The following is a 25,317-nucleotide window of genomic DNA, read 5'->3' on the forward strand; positions in this document are numbered from 1 at the left end:
TTTACTTCGTATTCACTGTGTACCAGGCTCAGCACTTTGGATGCATCATCTCATTTAATTCCTCACCACAATCCTCCCATGTAGGTGTCTGTAGGTATTATTATCATCACACCCATTTTACAGACAAGGAAACTGAGGCTGAGAAAGAGAGGTTAGGGATTTGTCTCCTAGCTAAGAGGTGGAGTCTTGTATAGAGCTTACCTGCTAAACCACTGGGCATCACCCCCAAGGTAAGGGCTAAACTCCTCTCTCCTTCCCCTCCCCCAACACCTGTAACCACCTGCCTCTCACACCCCAGTGCATCTCTCGAGCCCCCAGTGCATCGCTCACGCTGTTCTCTTCACGCTCAGTGACTGCTCCCTCCTCACCCAAACGCTCACACACAAGCTCACACCTGTCCCCTGGTTATCCTCAAGACAGCTTTAGAAAGCCATTTTTGGTGGTTTTCTTCTTCAAGCTCTCAGAGCCCTTCACAGGTATGCCATACACACTTCCACTCTAGAACTTCTATTTGTCCTTAGGATAAAGCTCAATGTGACCTTAGAGCTGAGGCAGGAGATAGATGGGCCCCAGGCTGAACAGCTGGAGTTTGTCCCCTGTGGACAGCTGCTCCACGATGAAGATGAGGAGGAGGTGAGCCCTGCCCAGATGAGAGACCACATAGTTCTCGGTCTCGAGGTCAAGGAGACCTTCCCAACTACACATGCGCAGAAAGGCTTCCTGGAGGTCGAAAAGGGAGTGATGTCACCCAACCCATAGGCCTCTTCGCTAGAATCCATCTTGGCTAAGAGATATGCTCGCATACATGGGAGGACCCTGAGATAAACCAAATACAGACTCAGAACCAGGCAAAGCAAGATGATTGGCCAGAGGAAACCTGGAAGAAATGCCCCATATAAGTGATTCAAACTACCACGAGGGCACGACTCTCTCTCTGAGCCCACCTGTGTGTCTATCCACACGTACTCTTTTTTCCTCCTAATAAACACTTTATTTGTTTCGCTACTTTCTGTTTCTTTGTGGAAATTCATTTTCTGCGAAGCTGTACAGGCAGGACCTTGTCACTGGTCCCTGGTCTCATGGCTAGGATTCAGCGTTCTCACTGCCACGGCCTGACTTCAATCTCTGGCTGGGAACCGAAATCCTGCTACAAGCTGCTGCAGGCCGAGGCCACCAGAGATCAGAGTCAAGCAAAGCCAAGGGAGATATACAGGAGGGCCCAGGGAGACAGGAATTTAGAATCTGGAGTAGGAACTTAGAGTAGGATCACAGGATAAATACATGCAAGTAAAGTATAAATGACAATGTCATGATAAGTGGGGTGGTTGAAATCAGCTTTGATGATCAGGTCATATGCAGCTTGAATCCAGAGAATATGGGCCACAAATGCACCCCTAGGAGAGCAGGATTTGAAGTCCCTGTAGGATGGATGAGCCCCTATAGATGGACACTCAACTCATCCCTCCTTGCCATGGAAAGAATCACCCTGGACATGTGTATCCCAGATCTTGCGCCCAGGGCATATCTCTGGTCCCACGCAATCTCCATGCACTAAGAAGGGAACTCCTAAAAGCTTGGGATGGTACGATTGTTTCCTAAGTTGGAAGAGGTCTTCAACCTCCAGACGGCTTAAAATTAAATACACAGAATGAATTCAAATCTCGATTCATGTTTATGCTAAATTTGAGGATAACTGCACATATTTGGTATTGAAAGTATTTGTAATTTTTAAGAATTTAGCATTTTGGAGTCTAACAAATTTATCTTAAGATTCCAATTTCAAATGTGTACTTTATTAATTCAGACTTAGATTTTTAAGTTGAAAGGGATGAGAATTTTGCTACGTTTGTAAATTGTATCATGATTACCAGACTTGAAGGTTAATATCTATATGATTATTAGCTTTACTAGAATTGTTTAAATATGTGGGAAGGCTTTGTATATTGGTCAGTTGCAAAACGTAGCAAAAAATTTATTAAATTTAAAAATGAGTTTAAAATAACTAAGAAAATTCAAGTAACTAAATTATAAGAAACCCTTAAAACTAATTGCTAAATTCACTAGCTTTATAAATAATTAGAATTGTGAGCTGAAATTTTAAAAGTTTAAAGGTTAGTTTTATTTATTGCTTCAATAAATTACATAATTTGAAAATTTCTAAACTGATAAACTGCCCTTTGGGAAACCGAAAAATCTAACGATGATTACTGTTTATATGTCTGTTTCCTGCCACTAAACAATGAATTCATTGAGTAGAAAGCAACTTCTTCCTTATATCCCCATCAGCTGGCACAAGAAAGGCCAGAAGAGTAGGCCACCCATGATAAGTACACCAGCAGTGAATATTTATTGTTCACTAAGTGCCAGTGTAACAGGGAAGAGCCAAATCTGACTACACGTTGGATCTGTTTCTTTTACTTTAACCTTTGCTTTCCGCTGCTTTTGCTCACTGAAAGGATACTGTCTCTACATAATGGCCTGCCTCGGGGAACCCCGCCCCTCTGCCTGAATGTTAAACCAAAGTGCCTTTGTTTAGGGAAACATCCCGACCCTGTCCCCCTGTGGATGGCTGCAAGAAAGCAGAAATTAACACACCCCCTCCCTGAGACTGGCCATTCCAGGGGATATTTGCAAAACTTATGACCTTTTTACTTTACTTCCTCATCTCCTCCCCCTCTCTGTGCTATAAAAGAAACTGGCATCCAAACCCCCGATAGGATGGTTTTTTGGAGACACTAGTCTGCCATCTTCTGAGTCTGCTGGCTTTCCGAATAAAGTCGTATTCCCTGCCTCCACACCTTGTCTCCAATTTACTGGCCTGTTGTGCGGCGAGCTGTGATGTGTGCTTTACTCACAGGATTTCACGGGATCCTCACCACACCCTGTGAGGACCTAAAAAAGTTAAATCAAGGTCAAGTTCACACAGCCAGGGAGTGTTGGAGCCAGGGCTGAATCCAGGCTCCCTGACTTCAGGGCTGCATCTTCCCTTAACTTCTCTGTTACTAGTTGAATGGATGACATTCTTTAACGGTGGGACTTTTGACAATCGTTTGAGCTGAGGAAATAACATGCGTGTGCTGGAGACATGGGTGTGACTGTCCCGTGTGGACAAGTGACCAGGACAGAGATAGCGGATCTTGGTGGAGCTTCCTGGGACCGAGCTGAGGAAACCGAAAAAGCTGAGTTTTCTTTAAAAGACAGAAAACGTGGAGCTTCTGGAAGGAAGGAGATAAGGGATGGAGAAGAAAGCCACCTCATTTAGGGTTGGTTGACCCGAAGTGAAACCCAAAACAGCCACCCACTGAAAGCTTGGATATTGTGCTAATTTGTGGCAAACGATGAACAGGAAGTCCACGCTTTAATTTACCAGCTAAGTTAGCGCTCAGAGATGGACAGATACGACGGTGGCCCTTTGCATTTTGAACCTCAAGCGTGTCCTCCACGGAAGAGTGTGCTGTAGGGGAGAGAATCAGACGTCAAGAGGGAAGGCTGGCTGGACCACGGGGTGCCCTGGGCCCGACAGAAAAGCCAGCAGAGCCGTGTGCCGCGTTGCACCGCTGGCAGCAAGTCAGGGGAATACTACACTCTGCTCAAATTGTGTTTCACATGTTTACCATGGTTTACCATTAAAACATGGTCACCTTCCTACCGTGCAGCACAGGGAACTCTACTCAATACTGTGTAATGACCTATATGGGAAAAGAATCTAGAAAAAGAGTGGATCTATGTGTATGTATAACTGATTCACTTCACTGTGCACCTGAAACTAACACAACATTGTAAATCACCTATAGCCCAATAAAATTTAAAATAAACAAATAATTTTAAAAAATTTTAAACAAAACCAAACCATGGTCACCTTGCCTAAACCCAGCTCCCAAGACACGATGGCAACACACCTTCAAAGATGTCCCCGGCAGGGGTCACAACGGTCGTTCTCAGCAGGCGTGACACAGCCCCTGGAGGGCACCCCGGAAATCTGTGGGTGCAACCTTCGTTTATCACAATGACGGAGGGGGACTATGGGCATTTAGTAGGGGTGGACATAGCACAGTAAGTCAGAACACACAAATCAAGACTTGAAACATCTCATGTGACTTAAAAACCCATTTATACTCACCTGAACTGAAAATTTAACTGTTTGACCGATAATAAGGGATTTCTGGTACGGATTTAATATATGTGGAGTTTTCTAAGAATGTGATTTACTATATAAATCTAGGGCAAATTAGATTTTGTTTTGTTCTGAACTTTACAAGAAGCTGCTCACTCATTCAGAAGCTGACCTCAGGAAGAGCAATGAAGCCCTCGGCAGTTAAGTGGCCAAGATAGCCCGACCCTCTCTGCAGCCCTGAAGTCAGGGAGCCTGGATTCAACCTTCACCACAACACTCCCTGGCTGTGTGAACTTGACCTTGATTTAACTGTTTTGGGTCATCACAGGTTGTGGTAAGGATTCTGTGAGATCGTGTGGGTAAAGCACACGTCACAGTCCTGGCATTTAGTGACCCATAAATATTAGCTGCTAGTGTAGCATGCATGGGTGACCTACTCTTCTGGCCACATCAGGCCAGTGTACCTGTGTGCCTATAGTGACTGCCCACATGGATGCAAGCAGCTGACCACTTCACTATGCCCTTCAGTGCAACTGTGCTCACATATCATCATTGGAGTACGTGTTATTTTCTTATGGGTGTATTATTCTCCTTTAATGCCTTGTTTATATGAGATAAGTAAGGCATTACGTTTTGATTACATGCTAGATAGGTTATAATAATACAACTTTCATAAAAGAATAATTAATAAAGGATGTATTACAAAACATAAAAAGGGGGCATCGGGTGTGACAGGAACGAACCATCTTGGGTAAATTATGGTTTTAGAGAAAGCAAGTATGCAACATCATGAGTTAGGATACAAACCGATGAGATATAGCATTGCTAGAACACACAGATACCGTACATCACACAATTATCATTTGTTTTCAAATCAAATCCACCCATCTGTGTGCCTGCTGGCTGGCTTGTGGCTGGCAGAAGTATCCTCCAAACCAACAAGCGATCTCTTAACTGAAGAAAAGAAGTGAAGCAGCGCTGGACTCCTTTCCCTAGAACACTGATTCTCACATATTAGTGGGCATGAGGATAAACCGGCATGTTTAATGAAAATAAAACTCCTGGGCCCTTTCATCAGATTCTTTTTTTTTTTTTTTCAGATTTATCATGTAATACTGTTTTATTTTTTTCCTCCAGTTTTATTGAGGTTTAACTGACATGCATCACTGTCTCTAGAGATTCTGACTCAGCAGGTCTGGGGTGGGGCTCCGCCACTTGAATTAGTAACAGGAGTCACACTCCTGAGATGCAGCGTTTCTGCACATCAGTGCTTTTCACACCACTGTGCACAAAAATCTCCCAGGGACGTTTTTAAGATGCAGATCCTGATTCAACAGGTCAGGGAGGGCCTGGGACCCTGCATTCCCAACAAGCTCCCAGGGAACGCTGACGCTTCTGGTGGAGAAATCGCACTTTGCGTGGCACGCTTTCGTCCATCTGGGGACAAAAGATTCTGCAGCATGCAGAGGGGGCAGGGAGAGAACGCACTTCAGCACTCACGTTCCTCAGTCTGCAAGGCTGAGACGGGCGTTACTATAAATGAACAGGGCTTTCACTGACCTTCCCACCCCGCAGACTGAGGCGCTGCACTGCAGTGGGCGGCGTGACCAACCCTGGGCCGCCTAGGAAGGTGGTGTGTTAGCTCCACCACAAACCCTGGGAGTTTCTCATCATACTGTCCTGAGGGACTTGCCGACACTGAACCACCTGTGCATCTGGATCTTGGCTGTGAGGTCAACAACTCATGCAAACAGTGCTAATTGCGAAGCACTGGCACTCCTTTACACGGCACAGGATCCCTGTACACCCACGTGTCTGAAACCGTCTAGAGGCTGTCCTAACCGCAGGCGGGTAGAGGCCTCGGCGAGTTCAGATCAGGGCGGAGGACTGTGGAATTATTGCAGGTTGTCGGAGGATCCACGGCCACAGACAACGGTTTTCCACGTATGTTCTATATTTTAAATGCGTGTAGAGATCATTAAGATAAACGTTTAAAAATACCCAAAGTGTGGATAAATTCAGATTAGTTATGGGACATTGTGTCTTTTCTCAATTAGTGTTTATTAAAAGGCATCATATATCACGCGGGGGCTTCACAACATTCTGACCTTAAAAAGCGGTTCTCATCTTCCGGAACATTCACAAGAAGTGGCCTGACAGAAGGACATTCAAATCCTCCAGCATTTCAGAGAATAAGATATATATGTGTCACTATTAAATATATAAATTTAAAGAAAATAATGCTCAAATTCTAGATGGCTGAATCTCTCCCTTTGTAAATCAAGAAAGAAAATGTTGGCACAGAATCTGATCTCAGATGTTTTAATAGGGGCGCTTATGCACTATGTACAGGATTCTCTGCCAAAGGTGGCCTGGTCGCTAGTGACCCGAATGACACCAAAAACCAAGGGCAGCTCAGGGGCCACTAAACAGTGACTGTCTTGGATGGCTTCACATCTTCAATCTCAGAAGACAGCCAGCGGTACGTGCGGTGACGTCGCAGCACCTCGATGGCCTTGAGCTCCAGGGGCGTGGCCTGAATACCCAGGTCTTCCAAGCCGGGCAGGTGAGGCAGGGTCATGTCTGTGATGTGAACCTGTGAGTAAACAAGACGCGCAGAGAGCACTGAAAAGCGGCCAAGGACACGGAGTGCTGGCCTCGCAAACACTCCAACCCGCAAGCCGGCCTGAGTCCCGCTGCTGAGACTTCACTGGTTTCAGAGGCTACGGGGCAGGGGCTGATGCCCGGAACCACCCAAAGCAGACCACAGAAAAGGGCTTGTGGAGGGAAAGGCAAGTGTCAGCTCAAGGTCTATCCGCGAGTACAAAACACAGGCTCCGGTGAGGGTTACACAGTCGGTCTGGGCTGGAGCAGACAGGTCGTCACATCTGTGAGGCTCAGTAAAGAAACGGGGGGCTGAGGGCCTCCCTGGTGGCGCAGTGGTTGAGAATCTGCCTGCCAATGCAGGGGACACAGGTTCGAGCCCCGGTATGGGAAGATCCCACATGCCGCGGAGCAACTGGGCCCGTGAGCCACAACTACTGAGCCTGCGCCTCTGGAGCCTGTGCTCCGCAACAGGAGAGGCCGCGATAGTGAGAGGCCCGCGCACCGCGATGAAGAGCGGCCCCCGCTGGCCGCAACTGGAGAAAGCCCTCACACAGAAACGAGGATCCAACACAGCCATAAATGAATAAATAAATTAAAAAAAAAAAAAAAAAAAAGAAACAGGGGCCCATCCCGAGGATCCCCTGGGCCTGTTCTCCGAGCACAGCTTTCTGCCTCGGTTTTGCTGAATCAAGATTATTCAGCGACAATCCATGAACCTTTGTCTCCAGCTCTACTTAACCTGGCTGACTAATGCTGACGATAGATCTAAAAATCCAAACCCACCTTGTTTGGAGGGAAGGAGGGTGAGCCCTGAGCTTCCAAAGACCCCGGCTCATCCGCAAGCAGACGAAGAGGCTCGGTCTACATGCACCCCCATCCTCCCACCTGAGCACGCCTGCCATCCTCCCACCGAAGAGCTGTCAAGCCGTCTCCCCAGATCAAGTCCAAACCCAGCAGCCCCAACACTTCCTCAGCGACAAATGTAAGAGGCGCGTCCGTCAGACACGCCGAAGCGTCCCGGCCATCGGTTCTCCCGCCCGATCCTTCCGGAGCATAGAAAGGACACCTTGGGATAACAGCTGCCTGTTCACATCTGTTCCCCGAGGACTATGTTTCCATCCTGTTAACATTTTAGCTTTTAAGTAACATTCAGAGGACACTCTGGCTGCTGCTTGTTGGTAAAAGGCCACTAGGTTTTCAAAGGTAGAGACGGCAGAGTGTGTGTATTTTATTTTGTGTCCTCCCTAGGAACACTTCTACACAAACACTTCTACACGCAGTGGGCAAACGATCAGCGAGGGAGACCAGCCTGGAGACAGCGAGATGGGAGGGGAGCAGGGCACTGCAGGGGACGAGAGGCAGCGGGGGCCGGTCCAGAGGCTAAGGAAGGAATGAGCTACCCTCCTGGATCAGAGAGGGTAGAGTGGAGACGACTATTTCCTCTACCCTTCTGGAAGTGGAAAAGTTTCAATGCTATTGTAAACATTTTCATAATAAAAAGCTGAATAAAAAGGTAGGAAAAGGGAGGTGAGATCTAGCATACAGCTGGTTTCCCATCAATACCTGCTGACGGGCCAGACCTGTGCTGTCCAATACAAATTGAATAAAACTCAAATCTTATTTCTGCGGTCACACTAGCCACATTTCAGGCGTTCCACAGTCACTGTTGCTCGTGGCTACTTTCTGAACACTAGAGATGACGGAACATTTCCATCGCAGCAGGAAGGATGGGACAGTACTGTTTAGACAGGTAAGGAAAGGAAGAAATCATGGAGGATTTCCAGATTTTTGGCTTGAGCAACAGAGAGAACGGTGATCTCACTAACCGAGCTGAGAGGGGCTAGGAGAGAAGCGGGTTTGCCACTGCACTCTCGGACGAGCCGTGTTTCAGATAACTATCACACAGCTAAACAGATGTGAGGCCTGCAGCTGGGTGGGCAGGGAGGCCATGCAGGGCTGGAACTGAAGCCGCTGCCAGGAGCTCACAGACAGCAGCTGGAGCCCGGGACGAGATGAGGGTCGCTCAGAGAAAGAGCAAGGACAGCAAAGGGCTGAGGACAGAGCCCTTGGTCCCCACCGTCAGAGACCAGGGACAGAGGGTGAACCAGGGAGACCAAGTGAGCACGAGAAGCACGAGAATGTGGAGAGCGCAGGTGGAAACCGGGGTTTCAAGAGGAAAGGAGGGGCACCTCTGCCCAATGCGGCTCACAGATGGGGTGAGCGCAGGTCAGAGTGCTGACCACTGGAGTTGGCGGCACAGAGGCCCCAGGTGACCGGGAACAGAGCCGGGTTCGGGGAGACACGGAAATAAAAGCCAGGAGTGGGGTAAAGCAAGGAGGAGGTAAGAAGCTGTCAACCACAGGTAGAGACAGCCCTTCTGAGGAGTCTGGTGCACGCGGACACAGACAAACAGGACAGCGGCCAGACACGACGGGCCCAGGGAGGGACTTCGGCCTTAAAAAGACACAGGGCTAGTGTTAAGGCATGTCTGTGTGTACGTGGATGGAGAGGATCCAGCGGAGGAAGGAAAACTGAAAATGCCAAAGATAGGACCCCAGAGAGGCTGGGCGTGGGTGCATTTTGTGCACGAGGGAGGGGCTGACCTCAGACATGAGGACGGCAGACAAGCACGTGGAGATAAGCCAGGCGAGCCCGTGAGCAAGCTCGGCGCTCACTCACCCATCTCCGCGGCTCTCTGCCCGGCATCCGCCCGGGCAAGTGTTCATCATCCTCATACTCACCCGCTCCACTTTATCCCTCGTGGTCCAGGGCTCAAATGGACTCATTTCAAAGAGTCGACCTAGCCATCTGGAAAGAGGAATGAACAAGGCACACGTGGTGAGCGCTTCTGCTCGATGTTCAAGCCAAGCAAGCAAGGGAGGCTGCCGGGGAGCCAGGAAGTCACTGCAGGTTTTTAAAGAAACTAACAAACATCCGAACCTCCTGGCCCCAGTGCCTGGGAGGTCACCTCGCCTTTCGAGGCAACAGCCTGACCACCTCACTGTGGCTCTCCTAGGCTCCCACCAAAGGGACAGTGAATCGGAAAAACCAACATACAGTACAGCTGCCTCACCAACAAGACAAACAAAAAAGATCCAATGCTCAGTGACATCTGTCACATTCAATCAAAGTTAAGCCCCAGATGTTCAAACAGGCTTCTGTCAAGGACACAGGGCAAGCCAGGCGGTATGCAAGATAGAAAGCGTGAGCCTTAAAAGTAGGGGCCCCGAGAGAAGCAAAAAATCCAAAAGTAAGGAGGTGCCTAAGATCTACGGTTCAAATCAGGAAGCCAAGAGAAAACCCGGACAAGAGGGGCCACCTGCCTCCTCAGCACCATCTCTTCACCCTGCTGAAACCCGGGGGTCTCCTTATCTGCCACCTGAGCTCCTGTCTCACGTGTCTTCAGGACAGGGAGGCCCCCTAGGAATCCCTCGGGGCCCCCGCAGAGGACTGGAGGCGGAGCTGTGAGCGTGTGCTTTGAGCAGTGACCATCCCTATGGCCAGGCCAGCTCTGCTTTTATCTGGTTGTCCTAATGGGCCTTTAGGTCACAAGTCATCAAACCCAGGGTTCCGCAGCTTTTTAAAAACCTGAAAAACATCATTCCAAAGGGAGGTATAAAAAAATGAAAAAGGAAGCTGAAGATTGGTCAGAATTTCTCCAGGAACATAGCAAGCCTCAGATTCCAGCCAACCTGTTCCAATGGCAAAAAAAGGACACTTTACTGGCTTAAAAAAAACAAAACAAAACAAAACAAAAAACACCTCTTACAATCCTCCAACTCTGCTCTGGTTCTACGCTAACAGATCACCTACAGTCTGTATTTTCGGGTCCTCGGGGGCCACGCCATGGGCATACGCCAGCTCCAGGATAAGCCTCAGCTGTAGGCACAACCGCAAAAGCAGCTCCCTGCAAACTGGCTCATACCCCTCCACTGCCCCGAGGCCCCCGCCACAAATGACCTCACCACTAGCTCCAGTGGATGCCCTTTTGTCTTTATCTTACCTGACTTTTCTACAGCATTTCATTCCATAAACATTAACAAAAGGCCTACTGTGTGCCTAACACTGTTCTAGGTGCTGAAGACACAGATGTGAACAAAATAGCAAAGCTCCTCTCCTTAAAAGTCATTCCCTCCTTAAAGCACTCCCCTTCCTTTGGTACCCAGGAGGCCACTCTCTCCATTTTTCACTTAAGCATCTGATTACTCTCTTCTAGCTTTCCTGATAAACTCCTCTTGCTCCGCTGGTCCTTTAAATGGAGATACTCCTCAGCCCTGCTCTTCCACTCGGTCTCCACTCTGCCCCACTCACCTCGGAGCCACTGGGAGTGTTAAATGAGATGAAGAAGGCAGCCTGAAAGATGGAACACTCCCAATAAATATTACCATCACATTGCCTTCTAACTGTCTATCTCTCTGATACTTCTGTTAGGTCAGAAGCTTTTTTGAGGGTTTACTGTAACATCCTGAGTGCCTGGTACATTGCCTAAGACACAGTTGGCAACAAGAAATGTTTGTTGAATGACTGAATGACTAAACGAATGAAGAAGTGAGCTGCTGTGTTGCTTCATCAGTCAATCTCTGGCAAACTGGATGTGAAAGTCTCCCTGACCAGGACCTCAGTGTGTGATCATTCCAAGATGCTAAACCTAGAGAGGGGAGAAGTGAAGCAAGAAGCAGGAAAAGCAAATAAGGCAACCGCAGGAAGCGGCTGAATTGACCTGGCTCCTGTCCCCAACCCCGGGATCAGACTGCCTTAATGAAGGAGGGCCCCTTTCCCCCTCCTGGGTGAGTGGATGAAACAGAGGGAAACTTGATTGCTCCTTCACATGACCTGCCAAGCAAGACGCTGCCAGTTAAACCCAGTGGCTTCTAACAGGAGAATCTGAAGACCTGCAGATTCAACCTTCCAACACAGTGTTTTTCTTACCCACAAATCAACATTCCCTTTCTTAGACTCCTCTGGCTCTTTCCTAGATGAATGTCAAGATATCAGAAGCACCTCCTGGTTAGAGATTCCCAGATTTCACCGCAACGGACGTACTCCCTCTAACCCCTGGGCGGGAGCATTACAAACGAAGTCTCTAGTTAGCTCTTCTCTAGAAGGCACAAAAAGCAGCGCTTTACTTACTGATATGCAAAATGTGGCAAAGGGTAGGCCAGGAAGGGTCTGTGAGCCACGGCAAAGATGTACTGCACCAGGTCAAAGAGGACGTACCGACTGGGCCTACAAACAGAAAATTCAGTTCTTCAGATTATTTGCTCCTCACAAACTTTCGTTCTTAATTTTACAAAATAACATCTTTCTTATGAAAAAGGAAACACATATGCACTATAGGAAATACAGATTAGCACAAAGAAAAACCACCCACCAAAGATGAAGTTAATAAACTTAATATATAATAATAAACTTAACTTCTCATCCCCTTATATTTTAAAATTTAATTAAATGAATTTATTTATTTTAAAATTTTATTTATTTACTTATTTTTACTTATTTATTTTTTGGCTGCATTAGGTCTTCGTTGCTGCGTGTGGCCTTTCTCTAGTTGCAGCGAGTGGGGGCTACTCTTCATTGCAGTGCGCGGGCTTCTCATTGCGGTGGATTCTCTTGTTGCAGAGCATGGGCTCTAGGTGCAGTCTTCAGTAGCTGTGGCACACGGGCTTAGTTGTTCTGCGTCATGTGGGATCTTCCTGGACCAGTGATCAAACCCGTGTACCCTGCGTTGGCAGGCGGATTCCTAACCACTGTGCCACCAGGGAAGTCCCTCATCCCCTTATACATTTTTTGCTTTTATAAATATAAGATCACACAGGTCATCGTATTCTGTAATGTCTTTTTCATTTAACATTAAATCCCAATCATCTTTCTGTGTCACTAAATATTCTAGTGCATGCTTAATGGTTGCCCATATTGTATTGCAGGTAATCATAATTATTTTATCACCAATTCTCAGGTTTTGGATATTTAAGCTACTAAAAGTATTTTTCTTTTATAAAATAATGTTTTAATGAACATTCTTGTTGTAAATATTTCTATATATCCATAATTATGTATCTGTAATATATTCCAGAAGTAGAACTAGCTCAAAGTATATTTTGAAATTTTAAGGCTTTTATCAAAGACTTAAGATTTTTATCAAACCTCTTCCAAAGAGGTTATATCAACTTAATAGAAAATGCTAGTAGTCCCCTCACCAAAAATGAGTTTAGTCATAAGAAAATGAGCAAACAAAATTTTGTCCATCTGCCAGGTAGAAAAAGGTACCTCAACATTTTAATTAGCATTACTTTAATATTAGAGATTAATTTTTTTCTTCATATATTTTTGGCCATTTACATTTATTGCTTTTCTCTCTTTCCTCCTGGAGTCTCTTTCTATAAGAATGGTTTGTAAAAATTTTAATATTTTAATGATATAGTTGGAAATATCTTTTATTGTTTATATTACTGCCTTTTAATGTTTAATTGTCTTGTGGCATACAGAAGCTTAAACAGTTCATTTAATCAAAACTACTGACTTGGGCTTCCCTGGTGGCGCAGTGGTTGAGAATCTGCCTGCCAATGCAGGGGACATGGGTTCGAGCCCTGGTCTGGGAAGGTCCCACATGCCGCGGAGCAACTAGGCCCGTGAGCCACAACTACTGAGCCTGCACGTCTGGAGCCTGTGCTCCTCAACAAGAGAGGCCGCGATAGTGAGAGGCCCACGCAGCGTGATGAAGAGTGGCCCCCACTTGCCACAACTAGAGAAAGCCCTCACACAGAAACGAAGACCCAACACAGCCATAAATAAATAAATAAATAAATAAATAAAATTAAAAACAAAACAAAACAAAAAAAAACTACTGACTTCTTTTACTTCACTATTTGGTTTTATATTTAGAAAATCCCTCTATAGTCACTAGTGACATAAATAAATGTCCACATATTTATTCTAATGCTTTGTTTTTTTACCCATAAAATAAGTCATCCTGCCATGTATTTTTGTATTGATATAGGATAAAGATGTATCAGCATTTACTGAAAAATCTACCCTTTCCCCATATTTTGAAATATCACCCTTATCACACTCTATTCTTACATATATTTGAGACTGTTTCTGGACTTCCCATTCTATTCCACTGATCTGAATAGTTCTGTACCAGTATAACCTAGCTTTAATAACTATTATTGCTTATAATACACTTTAATATCTCTTCACCCATTTCCTAATCTCTTTGTCTTAGAAAGCCTGTGACAGCTGAGAGCTGAATTAAGGCAATTCAGTGAGAACCTCATCATTCTGACATTTTCACCAAACAAAACCACCCCAAAACAAAAAGAAACAAAAAAGAAGAAAATGTCAGCTAGGGGAACTACCAGACAAAGCCCTCAAATAGCTTCCTTCAAGTTCCAGAAATCACTGCATATAATACATGCTATGCCAAAGAACAACTGCAATCTTCATGATGACAAGCAATACTGGTATCTTGGGCAAACTATGTCATACACTTGCTCTTCAGCTGTTCTAAAACCCTTTGTGTTCCATTAACTGTGACTCAAAGACTGGTCTATGTGCCCCTGCTCAGAGAAAGGTACACTGAAGGCTGTGTCCTTCCCAGCTTAGATTTCATGGTTTGATACTGTAGTCATTCCTCTGCAAATATCCTCAGCAAAACCTTGTCCCCAGCACCTCTCCACTATCCTAGTGCAGCAAAACCCCTTCTCTGATTAATCCAAGTATCTGCCTTCTTCGTGCCTGAACCCCCAGCAAGACACAGTTGCAGAGAAAACAGCCCTGGGCTAGCTGGCTTCCCCTTACATTTCTGATCATGAGTTTCAAGGGGAAGACTCAGCTCTGCTTTGCAGTCCTACTGTGCGCTCCCAGGAGTGCTCTTTTCCTCTTCTCTCAGGGAGTGCTTCCTATCTTCTTTTCCATCCTCAAATTTTCCATATACCTCTCTCACCCACCCCATCCTGCCTTTTAGCTGATGATCTTGTCTTTTCATCTTTTTCTTAATGATGTCTTATGAAGTACGAAAGTTTTTAATTTCAGTGAAGTGTAATTTATCCATTATTTTCTTTGATGGAGTATGCTTTTGATGTCGTATCTACAAAATCTTTGCCTAACCCCAGGTCTAGAAGATTTTTAAATGTTTCTTCCAAAAGTTTTATAGTTAAATCCTTACAGTTAGGCCTTGGATCTATTTTAATTTTTTGATGTATGGTGTGAAATCAGAATCTATGCTCATCTTTTTGCATATGGATAGTACCATTGTTGAAAAGATTATCATTTCCCCATTGCAATATCATGGCACCTCTGGCAAAAATCTATCGTCCATAAACATAAAGGCTGATTTCTAGACTATCAATTGTTTAATTGACTTCTTTGTCTATTCTTATGCCAGTACCACATTGTCTTTATAATTATAGCTTTCAAGTAAGTTTTGAAATTGGAAAGCTTAAGTGCTCCAACTTTATTTTTCTTTGTCAAAATGGTTTTGGATATTGTGGATCTTTTGCATTTCCGTATAAATTTAGAATCAATTTGTCAATTTCTGCAAAAAAGCATGCTCAAATTTTGATAAGAATCGAGTTGAATATACAGATCAATTTGGGGAAAATTGCCATTTTAACAATATTGACTCTTCCAACCCATGAACATGAAATGTCTTTCCATTTACTTAGGTCTTCCTTCATTTTCCTCCTCAATGTTAGGTGATTTTCAGTATACAAGTATTGTATTTCTTTTGTTAAATTTATACCTAAGTATTTTATCTTTTTGATGCTACTGTGAATAAAATTATTTTCTTTATTTTATTTTCAGATTGTTCATTTGCTAATATATGGAAATTGATCTTTACATATTGATTTTGTGCCTTGTAACCTTGCTGAACTTGTTTACTGGTTCTCAGTTTTGTGTATGTATGTGTGTATCAATAGATATTTAATGGACGATTGATAAAATGGACCAACATCATGTAATTAATAACTATGAAAAAACTACGAGCAAAATTAAAGTCATGCCTCTGCCTTAGCCTCAGGGAAATAAACAAAGTTTTCCCCTGGGGCTGAAGAGAAGTGTGGATACACATTTACAATTTCGCAGGGAAAAATGCCTACACTTCCCTGTGTATCTTACTTTTCCCATCACTGTGTCAGATAAGTATGACCTACTGCCGCCTGGCAAAGAGGTTGGACTGGCTGGGCAAAGGTAAAGAGGAAAATGGCTAACTCATCCCAGAGCCATCTCCACTGAGCAGTAAGCAAAGTCTATAAAACCATTTCTGCTCATCTATTCCTTGGAATCCTGGTCTAAATATCTCTTGACTAGAATCTGGTATCTTTTGAGCCTAGTGTTTTACAGAAACCGTGCTGAACACACTTTTTTTGTAAATAATTTTCCTAGAGTATATAACTGATTACACACTAATGTACTGAATTGGGAACTCAGGGAGACATACATCTTCCAGCAGCTGGTTGACATGGAAACACAATACAGAGCTTTTTGCACTGAAAAAAAACTTTGCTAAACTAAATCTATAGTGATAGTGAAACGTGACAATATATGAATCCATAATGCTGGGAAAATGTACCATGTCTCCTGGCTTGGAGAGAAGAATGTCTTTTCTCAAGAAGCAAGTAGGATTCTGGGCCAATTATTAGGTGAATTTGGTACTTTTCCACTGGGCAGATTGAGTCTTAGTGTTTTGTTTTGTTTTTTTAATTTATTTTATTTTTATTTATTTATTTTTGGCTGCGTTCGGTCTTCGTTGCTGTGCGCGGGCTTTTCTCTAGTTGCAGCGAGCGGGGGCTGCTCTTCGTTGCTGTGTGAGGGCTTCTCATTGTGGTGGCTTCTCTTGTTGCGGAGCACGGGCTCTAGGCGCGCGGGCTTCAGTAGCTGTGGCTCAGGGGCTCTAGAGCGCAGGCTCAGTAGTTGTGGCGCACGGGCTTTATTGCTCCGCGGCATGTGGGATCTTCCCGGACCAGGGCTCGAACCCGTGTCCCCTGCACTGGCAGGCGGATTCTTAACCACTGCGCCACCAAGGAAGACCAGGTCTTAGTGTTTTAGTTTTAATTAATTCAGTAAAAAGGTCCTAAACCTAGCTGTGACATGACTGAATAATTTCAGGTAAGTCACATAGCTTAACTGTGCCCCATTTTTCCCGAGAGTGAATTTCAACAAGGAGAGCATATAACAAATGATCAGTCTTGCAAAGCCCTAAAAACTGTACCCTAAGTCAGCCATTTCCAACCTTTTGGGGCATAGTGATAATCTAGCAAAATTAATTTGATTTTGCAACTGTACTTACTCCCTAAAAGTGTTTTGTTTGGTTATCCTTTGATATATGAAAAACATCACCGGAGTAGCACAATACCATCCTTGGGGGGTCACTGGACTATGGCCACATAATAGTCTAGGGCAGGGGTTCTCAGACTTCGGTGACAGAAGAATCATTTACTCAAGCAGATTCCTAGGTTCCCTCCATTCTGACTTAATATAAGCATTCAGGAGCTTCTGATAATGATGGCCTTTGGATGGTTCTTTGAGATATACTGGCCTCAGGGCCAAGACAGTAAGGTTTCTGGAATAAATATCATCCAAGAAAGACACTGAAAAATGCAACCAACAGACCTGTGAGCGACATGTTTAGAAATTATTGTTGTTGTAAATCACGGTTCTTTCATTTTGACAGGCCGCACTATTTTAAAGTCAAACTCCAGCCACCTACCCAACAAAGGCAAAAGTTTTCCCTCTGGCATCTGGATCCTTAATTGCATTAACAATTCCTCTGGCGACATCCACAATCTACAAGAAATTATAACACATGTCTAAGTAACTGTTGAAAGAGAGAGAAACAGAGAGAGATGGGGGAGAGGAAGGAAGAAAGGGAGGAGGGGAGGCAGGAAGGAAGCAAAGCACGCCACATGGATCACAGCAACAACAGAATGATAAGATTAAGACCCACATCTCAAGAGCTCAAATAACCTCCACATGGGCGGGTCACCTGAATACCTTCTCCAGTCGGAGCACGTTAGCTTCCGGGGCATCCAGGCCTCTCCCACCGGCTCCAACCTCACCCCCTCCTCCTCCTCCTCTCGCTGTCACTGTGCTATCACAAACCATTAGTCCAAACCACACGGAACTGCCAATATTCTACCAATTTGACTTTTAAAAATAATAATAATCTTACATGATTTCAGACCCCGTGGTTTTCACTAGGGGTGATTTTGGCCCCCAAGGGACATTGGCAAATGCCTGGAGGCAGTTTTAGTTGTCACAGCTTGGGGGGTGCTACTGCCACCTGGTGGCTGGAGGCCAGGAATGCGGCCACACATTCCACAGCAGCCGTCACGGCGAAGCGTTACCGGCCCAGGAAGTCCACAGTGCCTCAGCTGAGAGACCCTGGTTCAACACAACGTGGACTCCAACATGCTCTCTCACCTCTGGGCCCCTGTACACACCGCTCCCTCTGCATGTGAATCATCTTTAGGGTCTCACCTAAGATGTCATTTCCTTGGAGGCCTTCCCTGACCCTCAAGTCTGGAGTAGGTGTCCTCTGACATATTTAGGTAAAACCCTCTCCTGTCATAGCACTTATCACGCTGCATGACAATTCTTTTGCTGACCTGCCTCTGACCATCTTGAGGACAGCAACGTGTGTCTGTGTCGTTAGCATCTCAATATTCCCAGTGACGTGCGGTGTGCCTAGCACATTAAGGGCTCAATACAGTTTTCTTAAATGAATGAACAAGTGAAGACAGAGAATACATGTACCTCTTAGGTAAACTGAGAGGCAACCAGTCAAAGCAAGCTGACAAAGATGAAAATGATGTCATTACAGGATTAGGATAAAACTGGAAAACTGATCACCTGACTCTTGAATTCAGAGAAAGCTCCTTTATCCAGGGTACTTACATATACTGGTTGTTTCACTGTCTTCTTGCCCAAGGAAATAAGAGGGACACCACCAAACCATCGAATACCTGGCAGAAGAAAGACAACATTCTTAGAAGGCCTAGGCTGCCTGAAGACCCACGCATCTCCAGGTGCCCCAAGCTGGCATAACCATTTTGTGTAGTAAAAATAATGAAATAAATGTAGCTGACTCTGAGGCAGTTAATGATCCTACAAGGGGCAGCCATTTGTTTTTCACACAACAAACATAGAAAGTAAAAGGGCCAAATACTTAGGGACACAAAGAACAAGGGAAAGCAGTCAGGTGGCTTGTCTACCTGTCTTCCACTCCGCAGTGCTAAGCGCATGGCCACTCCCAAGACTGCGCTCTACCTGCACCCTGTTCTAATCAACAGATCAGCAATACAACTAACCCAGAGAAAGATGCAGGTGAAAATAGGAATTTAGTGTATGATGAATGCAGTACCACAAATACGTAGAGAATGGAAGTATTTAATAGATGACGCTGAGATAATCATTCTACTCTTTGAAGGAAAAAAACAAAAAAGAAAGAAATGGCTCACATCTTGCCATAAGCCAAAACAAAATCCCAAGTGGCTTAAATGTAAAGGTAAAAAAAGATTTTCTTAAAAAAACTTTTTTTTTTTTTCTTTTTTTTGGCCACGCCACGCAGCTTCTGGGATCTTAGTTCCCAGACCAGGGATTGAACCTGTGCCCCCTGCAGTGGAAGCGTGGAGTCCTCACCACTGGACCATGAGGGAAGTCCCTTAAAAAAAACTTTTAAAAGTAGAAATTATTTATAAGAGCATCCAAAAGAACAAAATACTTAGGGAAAGGCTAAACCAAGTTGGTTAAAGACTTGCATACTGAAAACTACAAAACCTTGCTGAAAGAAATTTAAAAAGACACAAATGGAAAAACATTCCATGTTCATGGATTGGAAAACTTAATATTGTTAAGATGTCAATACTACCCAAAGCAGTCTACAGATTTAATGCAATCCCTATCCAAATCCCAATGGTGTTTTTTGCAGAAAGACAGGAAACTCCATTCTAAAATTCATATGGCATCTTAAGACACCCTAAATAGCCATAACAATCTTGATAAAGAAAAGAAAAAGAGTTGGAGGTTTCACACTTCCTGATTTCAAAACTTACTACAAAGCTACAGTAATCAAAACAGTGTATAGTGATGAAAACAGTGGCAAAAAGACAGACATAGACCAATGGAATGGAATAGAGAGGTATAATCATTGCACATCTGGCCAAAACATTTTTGACAAGGTGCCAGCACCATTCAAAGGAGAAATGATAGTCTTTTCAACAAATGATGCTGGGAAAACTGAATATCCATAGGCTAAAGAGTGAAAGTGAACCTTACCTCACACCATACACAAAAATTAACTCAAAATGGATCAAAGACCAAAGCATAAGAGCTAAAAGTACAAAATCCTTAGAAGAAAACACAGGGGAAAAGCTTCATGACAATGGATTTAGCAATGACTGCTTGGCTATGACACCAAAAGCATAGGCAACAAAAGTAAAAATAGATAAACTGGACTACATCAGAATTAAAAACTTCTGTGAAACAAAGGACACAATTAACAGTGTACAAATGCAACCTACAGAATGAGAGAAAATGTTTGCAAATCATATGTCTGATAGGAAGGGGGTTACTATCCAAACTGTATAAAGAACTCCTACAATTCAACAATAACAAAAAAACACCCAATTAAAATATGAGCAAAGGACATGAATAGACATTTCTCCAAATAAGACATACAAATGGACAACAAGCACGTGAAAAGATGCTCAACATCACTAATCATTCGGGCAAAACCATTAGATATTATCTCATACCCATTAGGATGGCTACTATCAAAACACAGAAAATAACAAGTGTTGACGGGGATATGGAAAAATTGGAACCTTGTGCACTGCTGGTGGAAATGTAAAATGGTACAGACATTATGGAAAAACACATGGTAGTTCCAAAAATTAAAAATAGAACAATATGCTCCAGCATTTTCACTTCTGGATATATATCCCAAACAACTGAAAGTAGGGTCTCAAAGAGATATTTGTACACCCATGTTCATAGCAGCATTATTCAGATAAAATAATGCAAAGGTGGAAGCAACCCAAGTGTCCACTGATAGACAAATGGATAAACAAAATGTGGTCTATACATACAATGGATTATTATTCAGCTTAAAAGGAAGGAAATCCATGTTCATAGCAGCATTATTCAGATAAAATAATGCAAAGGTGGAAGCAACCCAAGTGTCCACTGATAGACGAATGGATAAACAAAATGTGGTCTATACATACAATGGATTATTATTCAGCTTAAAAGGAAGGAAATCCTGTCACATGCTACAACATGGATGGACCTTGAAGACATTCTACTAAGTGAAATAAGCTAGTCACAAAAAAGACAAACACTGTCTGATTCCACTTATATGAAGTACCTAGAGTAGTCAAATTCATAGACAGAAAGTAGAAAGGTGTTGCCAGGAGCTGGGGGGAGGGGGGAATGGGAAGTTGTTTGATGGATACAGAGCTTCAGTTTTGCATGATGAAAAGAGTTCTGGAGATCGTTTGCAGTACAATGTGAATACACATAACGGTACTGAACCGTACACTTAGAAATGGTTAAGACTGTGTGGTCTGCTCGGGCTGCCACAATAAAATACCACAGACTGAGTGGCTTATTTAAACAAGAGAAATTTATTTTCTCATAGCTCTGGACGCAGGAAAGTCCAAGATCAAGGTATCGGCTGATCTGGTTCCTGGTGAGAGCTCTCTTCCTGGCTTACAGACAGCCGGCTACGTTCTCACATGGCTTTTCCTCAGGGCACACAGGGAGGGAGAGAATGATCTCTTTCTTCCTCTTCTTCTAAAGCCACTAATCCTGCAGGTTAGGACCCCACTCTTATGACCTATCACATGTGTCTGACAAAGTAGGATGCTACCTCTTTGTCTTTTAAAACCAACACCTAAGTGACTTGGAAAACAGACTGAAAGTGAGGCGGCACTAAGAAAACCGGGGCTTCGTAGGCCAAGTATAAATGAGGCACTGACCCCATGCCAGGTGCTGTAACATAAGCCAGCTACTCCATTAACCAGCACACCGGTCCTCAGGTGGACATCGTCATGTTCATCTTAACAGATGAAGAAGCTGCTATATTCAAAGACCTGCCAGAGTCCCAGAGCTGGTTAGTCCCAGGACCCAATTCATAGTCAGGTCTCGAACTCTCAAGTCCATGCTCCTTCCAGGCATCTAAGCTGCTTCTTTTGATACAGAGTGACGAAGATCACGAGAGGAACCATGCTGACTGGGAAAAGAGAACCTTTGGGGAGAAAAAGGCAACTCGAGGAGAAAAAATACAACCTCCATCTTCCAGTCAGAGAACGTAGTTTGCTGGTGATTAACTTCAACCTAGTTAACCAGCATTCCCCCTCCTACTATTAAGGAAGAAGACCTACTTGCAAAATAATTGAGGAATCTATCCTCTCTTCCAAAGATGTCCGATGGCTTTATGATGGTAGCTTCTGGAAATGTGTCTCTCACTTCTTTCTCTCCAGCAGCCTAAACAACCAAACACAACAGAGTTCTGTGGTGAGTTAACGAAGCTCCCACTCCTTCCACTATGGGGACGCTACGTGTATTTCAAGGTCGTATTTCCTCCAGGTTAAGGGAATCATATTGTTCATAACACTCAGCTACAGTCACCCCCCGCCCCGCCCTTATAGTCAGTTTCGCTTTCCACAATTTCAGTTACCAGCGGTCAACTGCGGTCCAAAAATATTAAACAGAAAATTCCAGAAATAATTCATAAGTTTTAAATTGTGTGCTGTTCTGAGCAGCGTGATGAAATCTCATGTCATCCTGTTCGGGCCTGCTGGCACGTGAATCTCGTATCGTCACAAGAAGAAGGGTGAGTACAGTCAGCAGATATTGAGTGAGAGAACTGGGGATCACATTCATGACATTTTTATTATAGTCTATTGTTATAAGTGTTTACTTTATTAGTAGTTATTGTTGTTAGTCTCTTACTGTGCCTAATTCATACATGAAACTTTATCATAGGTATGTGCATATAGGAAAAAGCAAAGTATATACGGGGTTTGGTACCATCCTCGGTTTCAGGCATCCACTGGGGGATCTGGAATACATTCCTCATGGTAAGGAGGAGACAAGTCTACGCAAAATTTTTTTTTAAAAACTAACACATAAAAATGCTCCGCCTCTTATAGCTCTTGCTGGGTTTCTTCCCTTATTTATTCTAAGGAAGTTTATGCGGAAGAAGAAAGAAGAAAAATCAGAGTAGACTCACTTCCTAGACAAGGTGCAGATACCAGCACCTGGTTCAGCCATCCTGCCTACCCGCACCCGCTGCGGGTGACATCAGAGCCCCGGTGGACTTGGACCTCCGTTTCTTGAGCTTCTCAACTCCAGGGACCTCGTCTTCACCCCACTTCAGCCACTCTTAACTCGGAGGCCTCAGACCAGAACAACCCAAGCACCCCTCCTCTGAGCCCTACATGAAGACGTGCCGCTTTCAGATGACCAGCTCCTGTGCTGCCGGCCTCTTGTTCTCTGCTCCTCTGCTGCTGAGATGTGTTCCTTCAACTTCTCGGGGACCCCAGCCCACTGGGTCTGCCTTCCCCCACACCAATCCCTCCGAATGTCCCTCGCCCCAGATTAGATTCCGTGGCCCAACTTTTCCATCACTCTCTTAGCGACACTGTAGACTACCTGTGCCCTTGTCCTTGTCCTTCACTCCACCCACCAGGCAAAAATCTCAATCCTGGAAGAACCCCACTAGCCTCCTTCTTTAAGCCATGCACTCCTGCTGCCTTCAGAGCTACAGGAAAATAAACAAGTACAAATCATCAACTGGTAACACATAAATTCCTGTCCCCAGTTTTAACCGGGCTCGTAACATTTCCCAGAAATAGGGTTTCCTTCTAATTAGTTTACATTTCCAGTTGACAAATTTCAAACCTTTTCTGTTCTATTCAAATTTCTCCCTTACTTTCCCCTCTTCCTTCCAGCAAATGACTTCATCTTCTACTTCAAGGAGAAAGTAGAGCAGCGGAGAAAAACCACCTGGCGTTCCCAGTGCTGAAGCTACAAAGCCAGGTGCACGAAGCAACACTCTCTCCTCCTTCCTGAGCAGAGTGGAGGAACTCACCTCCCGTCACTTTCTCAGGAACCTGCCCGTCACTCCCGCCCACATCTGCAGTCAGGCTCCCCTTACCTGCACCTTCCCTCCAGCATTTCAACAACGTCAAGATCATCTACCTTAAAAGAAAAAAGAAATTCCAACGCCACACGCCCCTCCAGCCCCCTGCCCCTTCCTTCCTCTTAGTAAACCACCTGAGAACGATGCTGTCCTACTGTCCCTGCTGCCTCCGCCCCCGCCTGCCCTTCACTCACTGCTGCCCCGACACCTGCTCAAACTGCTCTTGATGAGCCCACTGAGGACCTGCGGTGTAGACCCCGGCGGACCCTGCAGCTCTGACTCACCTCTCCACCTTCCCCCCACTTCTGTAACCTCAGACTCTCCCGGTGTCCCTCCTGCCTCTCCGGGTCCACCCTGCTCAGTCCTCGTTTGCTTTTGGCAGGTGCACCCTTGTCCTCGTCCCCCAGACCCACCCCCATCAGTGCTCCTCTGGGCGCTGTCCAGAGCTCTCTGCTCTCGACTCATCCCCATGAGGCCACCTCGTCCCCTCGTGTTGCTTCAATTAACAACAAACAGTGGGGACTCCCACGTTCATATCCCCAGCCACACTCTTTCTTCGGAGCTCCAGGATCTTAAACCCCATTCTCCACTGGGACCTGGGTGACCGACATGCACTTGAGATGCAACCCGAGGCCAAAACTGGGTCATCCTCTTCCATTCTCCACAAATAATACCTCTCAATTTGTACTACACATTGGGATTACACAGGGAGAGGTGTAAACACTGATGCCCGAGTTCTACCCCCAGAGCTGCTACTTCCATTGGTCTGGGTGCCCTGGGCATCAGGATTTTTCAGTCCCCTCCATGATTCTAATGGGCCACTAAGGCTGAGAACCCCGCCCCCAGGACCCGGTCCTTCTCAAGGGTTCCTCATTTTGTTCACCAGGAGCACCGTCCATCCAGGGGTTTAAGCCTGAGGGCTGGGCACCGCCGACTCCTCCCTCACCCTCCCCACTGACTACCCCACCTCCGCCCCCTCCAAACAACTGCGAACACGGATGACTCTCTGAATGCTAGGGCAGGGGCAGGCACGGGCTTCACTCTCTCACTCCCTCTCTCGCTCTCATACAGAGAATAGTATGTATGCTGATTTATGACTTATAGTAAGCCTTACGTTAAGTACGGTAATGATGGTGAGCAGACCTGTAAAATTTTTAAAAAGTATTAATTTTGACTTCAGGTTAAATCATTGCTACTTAAAAGTTTAACTTGATGTTATGAATTCCAGCAATAGTATGAAAACCAGCTTATCACAGAATGCTTTGAAATCCCGAGTCAGATGTTCTTAACCAATTCCTATTTTTTCCTTCCAGAAACTTTGATTTTGAGGTTGTTTTTGTAAAAATTCCCCAAGCTACTTTGCAACACCTACTGCATCTGGAACTATTTTCCTCAGTGGACTAGAAACTAGATGTGGGGTAAGGCCATGTGTGTTTTATTTACCCTG

At 44.8% G+C, this 25,317-nt stretch overlaps 1 protein-coding gene across 1 annotated transcript in view; it reads right to left on the reverse strand.

Moving 5' to 3' along the window:
* Positions 1-6,420: 6,420 nt before the first annotated feature.
* NDUFA9 (NADH:ubiquinone oxidoreductase subunit A9) overlaps positions 6,421-25,317 on the reverse strand; it is a 30,440-nt gene continuing 11,543 nt past the window's right edge. Inside the window, exons 6-11 of the mRNA XM_007170200.3 lie at positions 22,108-22,210; positions 18,620-18,687; positions 17,433-17,509; positions 11,852-11,947; positions 9,463-9,529; positions 6,421-6,710 (exon numbers count right to left, since the gene is read on the reverse strand). Coding sequence (XP_007170262.1) covers positions 6,540-6,710; positions 9,463-9,529; positions 11,852-11,947; positions 17,433-17,509; positions 18,620-18,687; positions 22,108-22,210 — 582 coding nt within the window. The 3' untranslated portion in view covers positions 6,421-6,539. The remainder of the gene's footprint in view (positions 6,711-9,462; positions 9,530-11,851; positions 11,948-17,432; positions 17,510-18,619; positions 18,688-22,107; positions 22,211-25,317) is intronic.

Source organism: Balaenoptera acutorostrata, chromosome 11 (assembly GCF_949987535.1).
Source record: "Balaenoptera acutorostrata chromosome 11, mBalAcu1.1, whole genome shotgun sequence".
NCBI lineage: Eukaryota > Metazoa > Chordata > Mammalia > Artiodactyla > Balaenopteridae > Balaenoptera > Balaenoptera acutorostrata.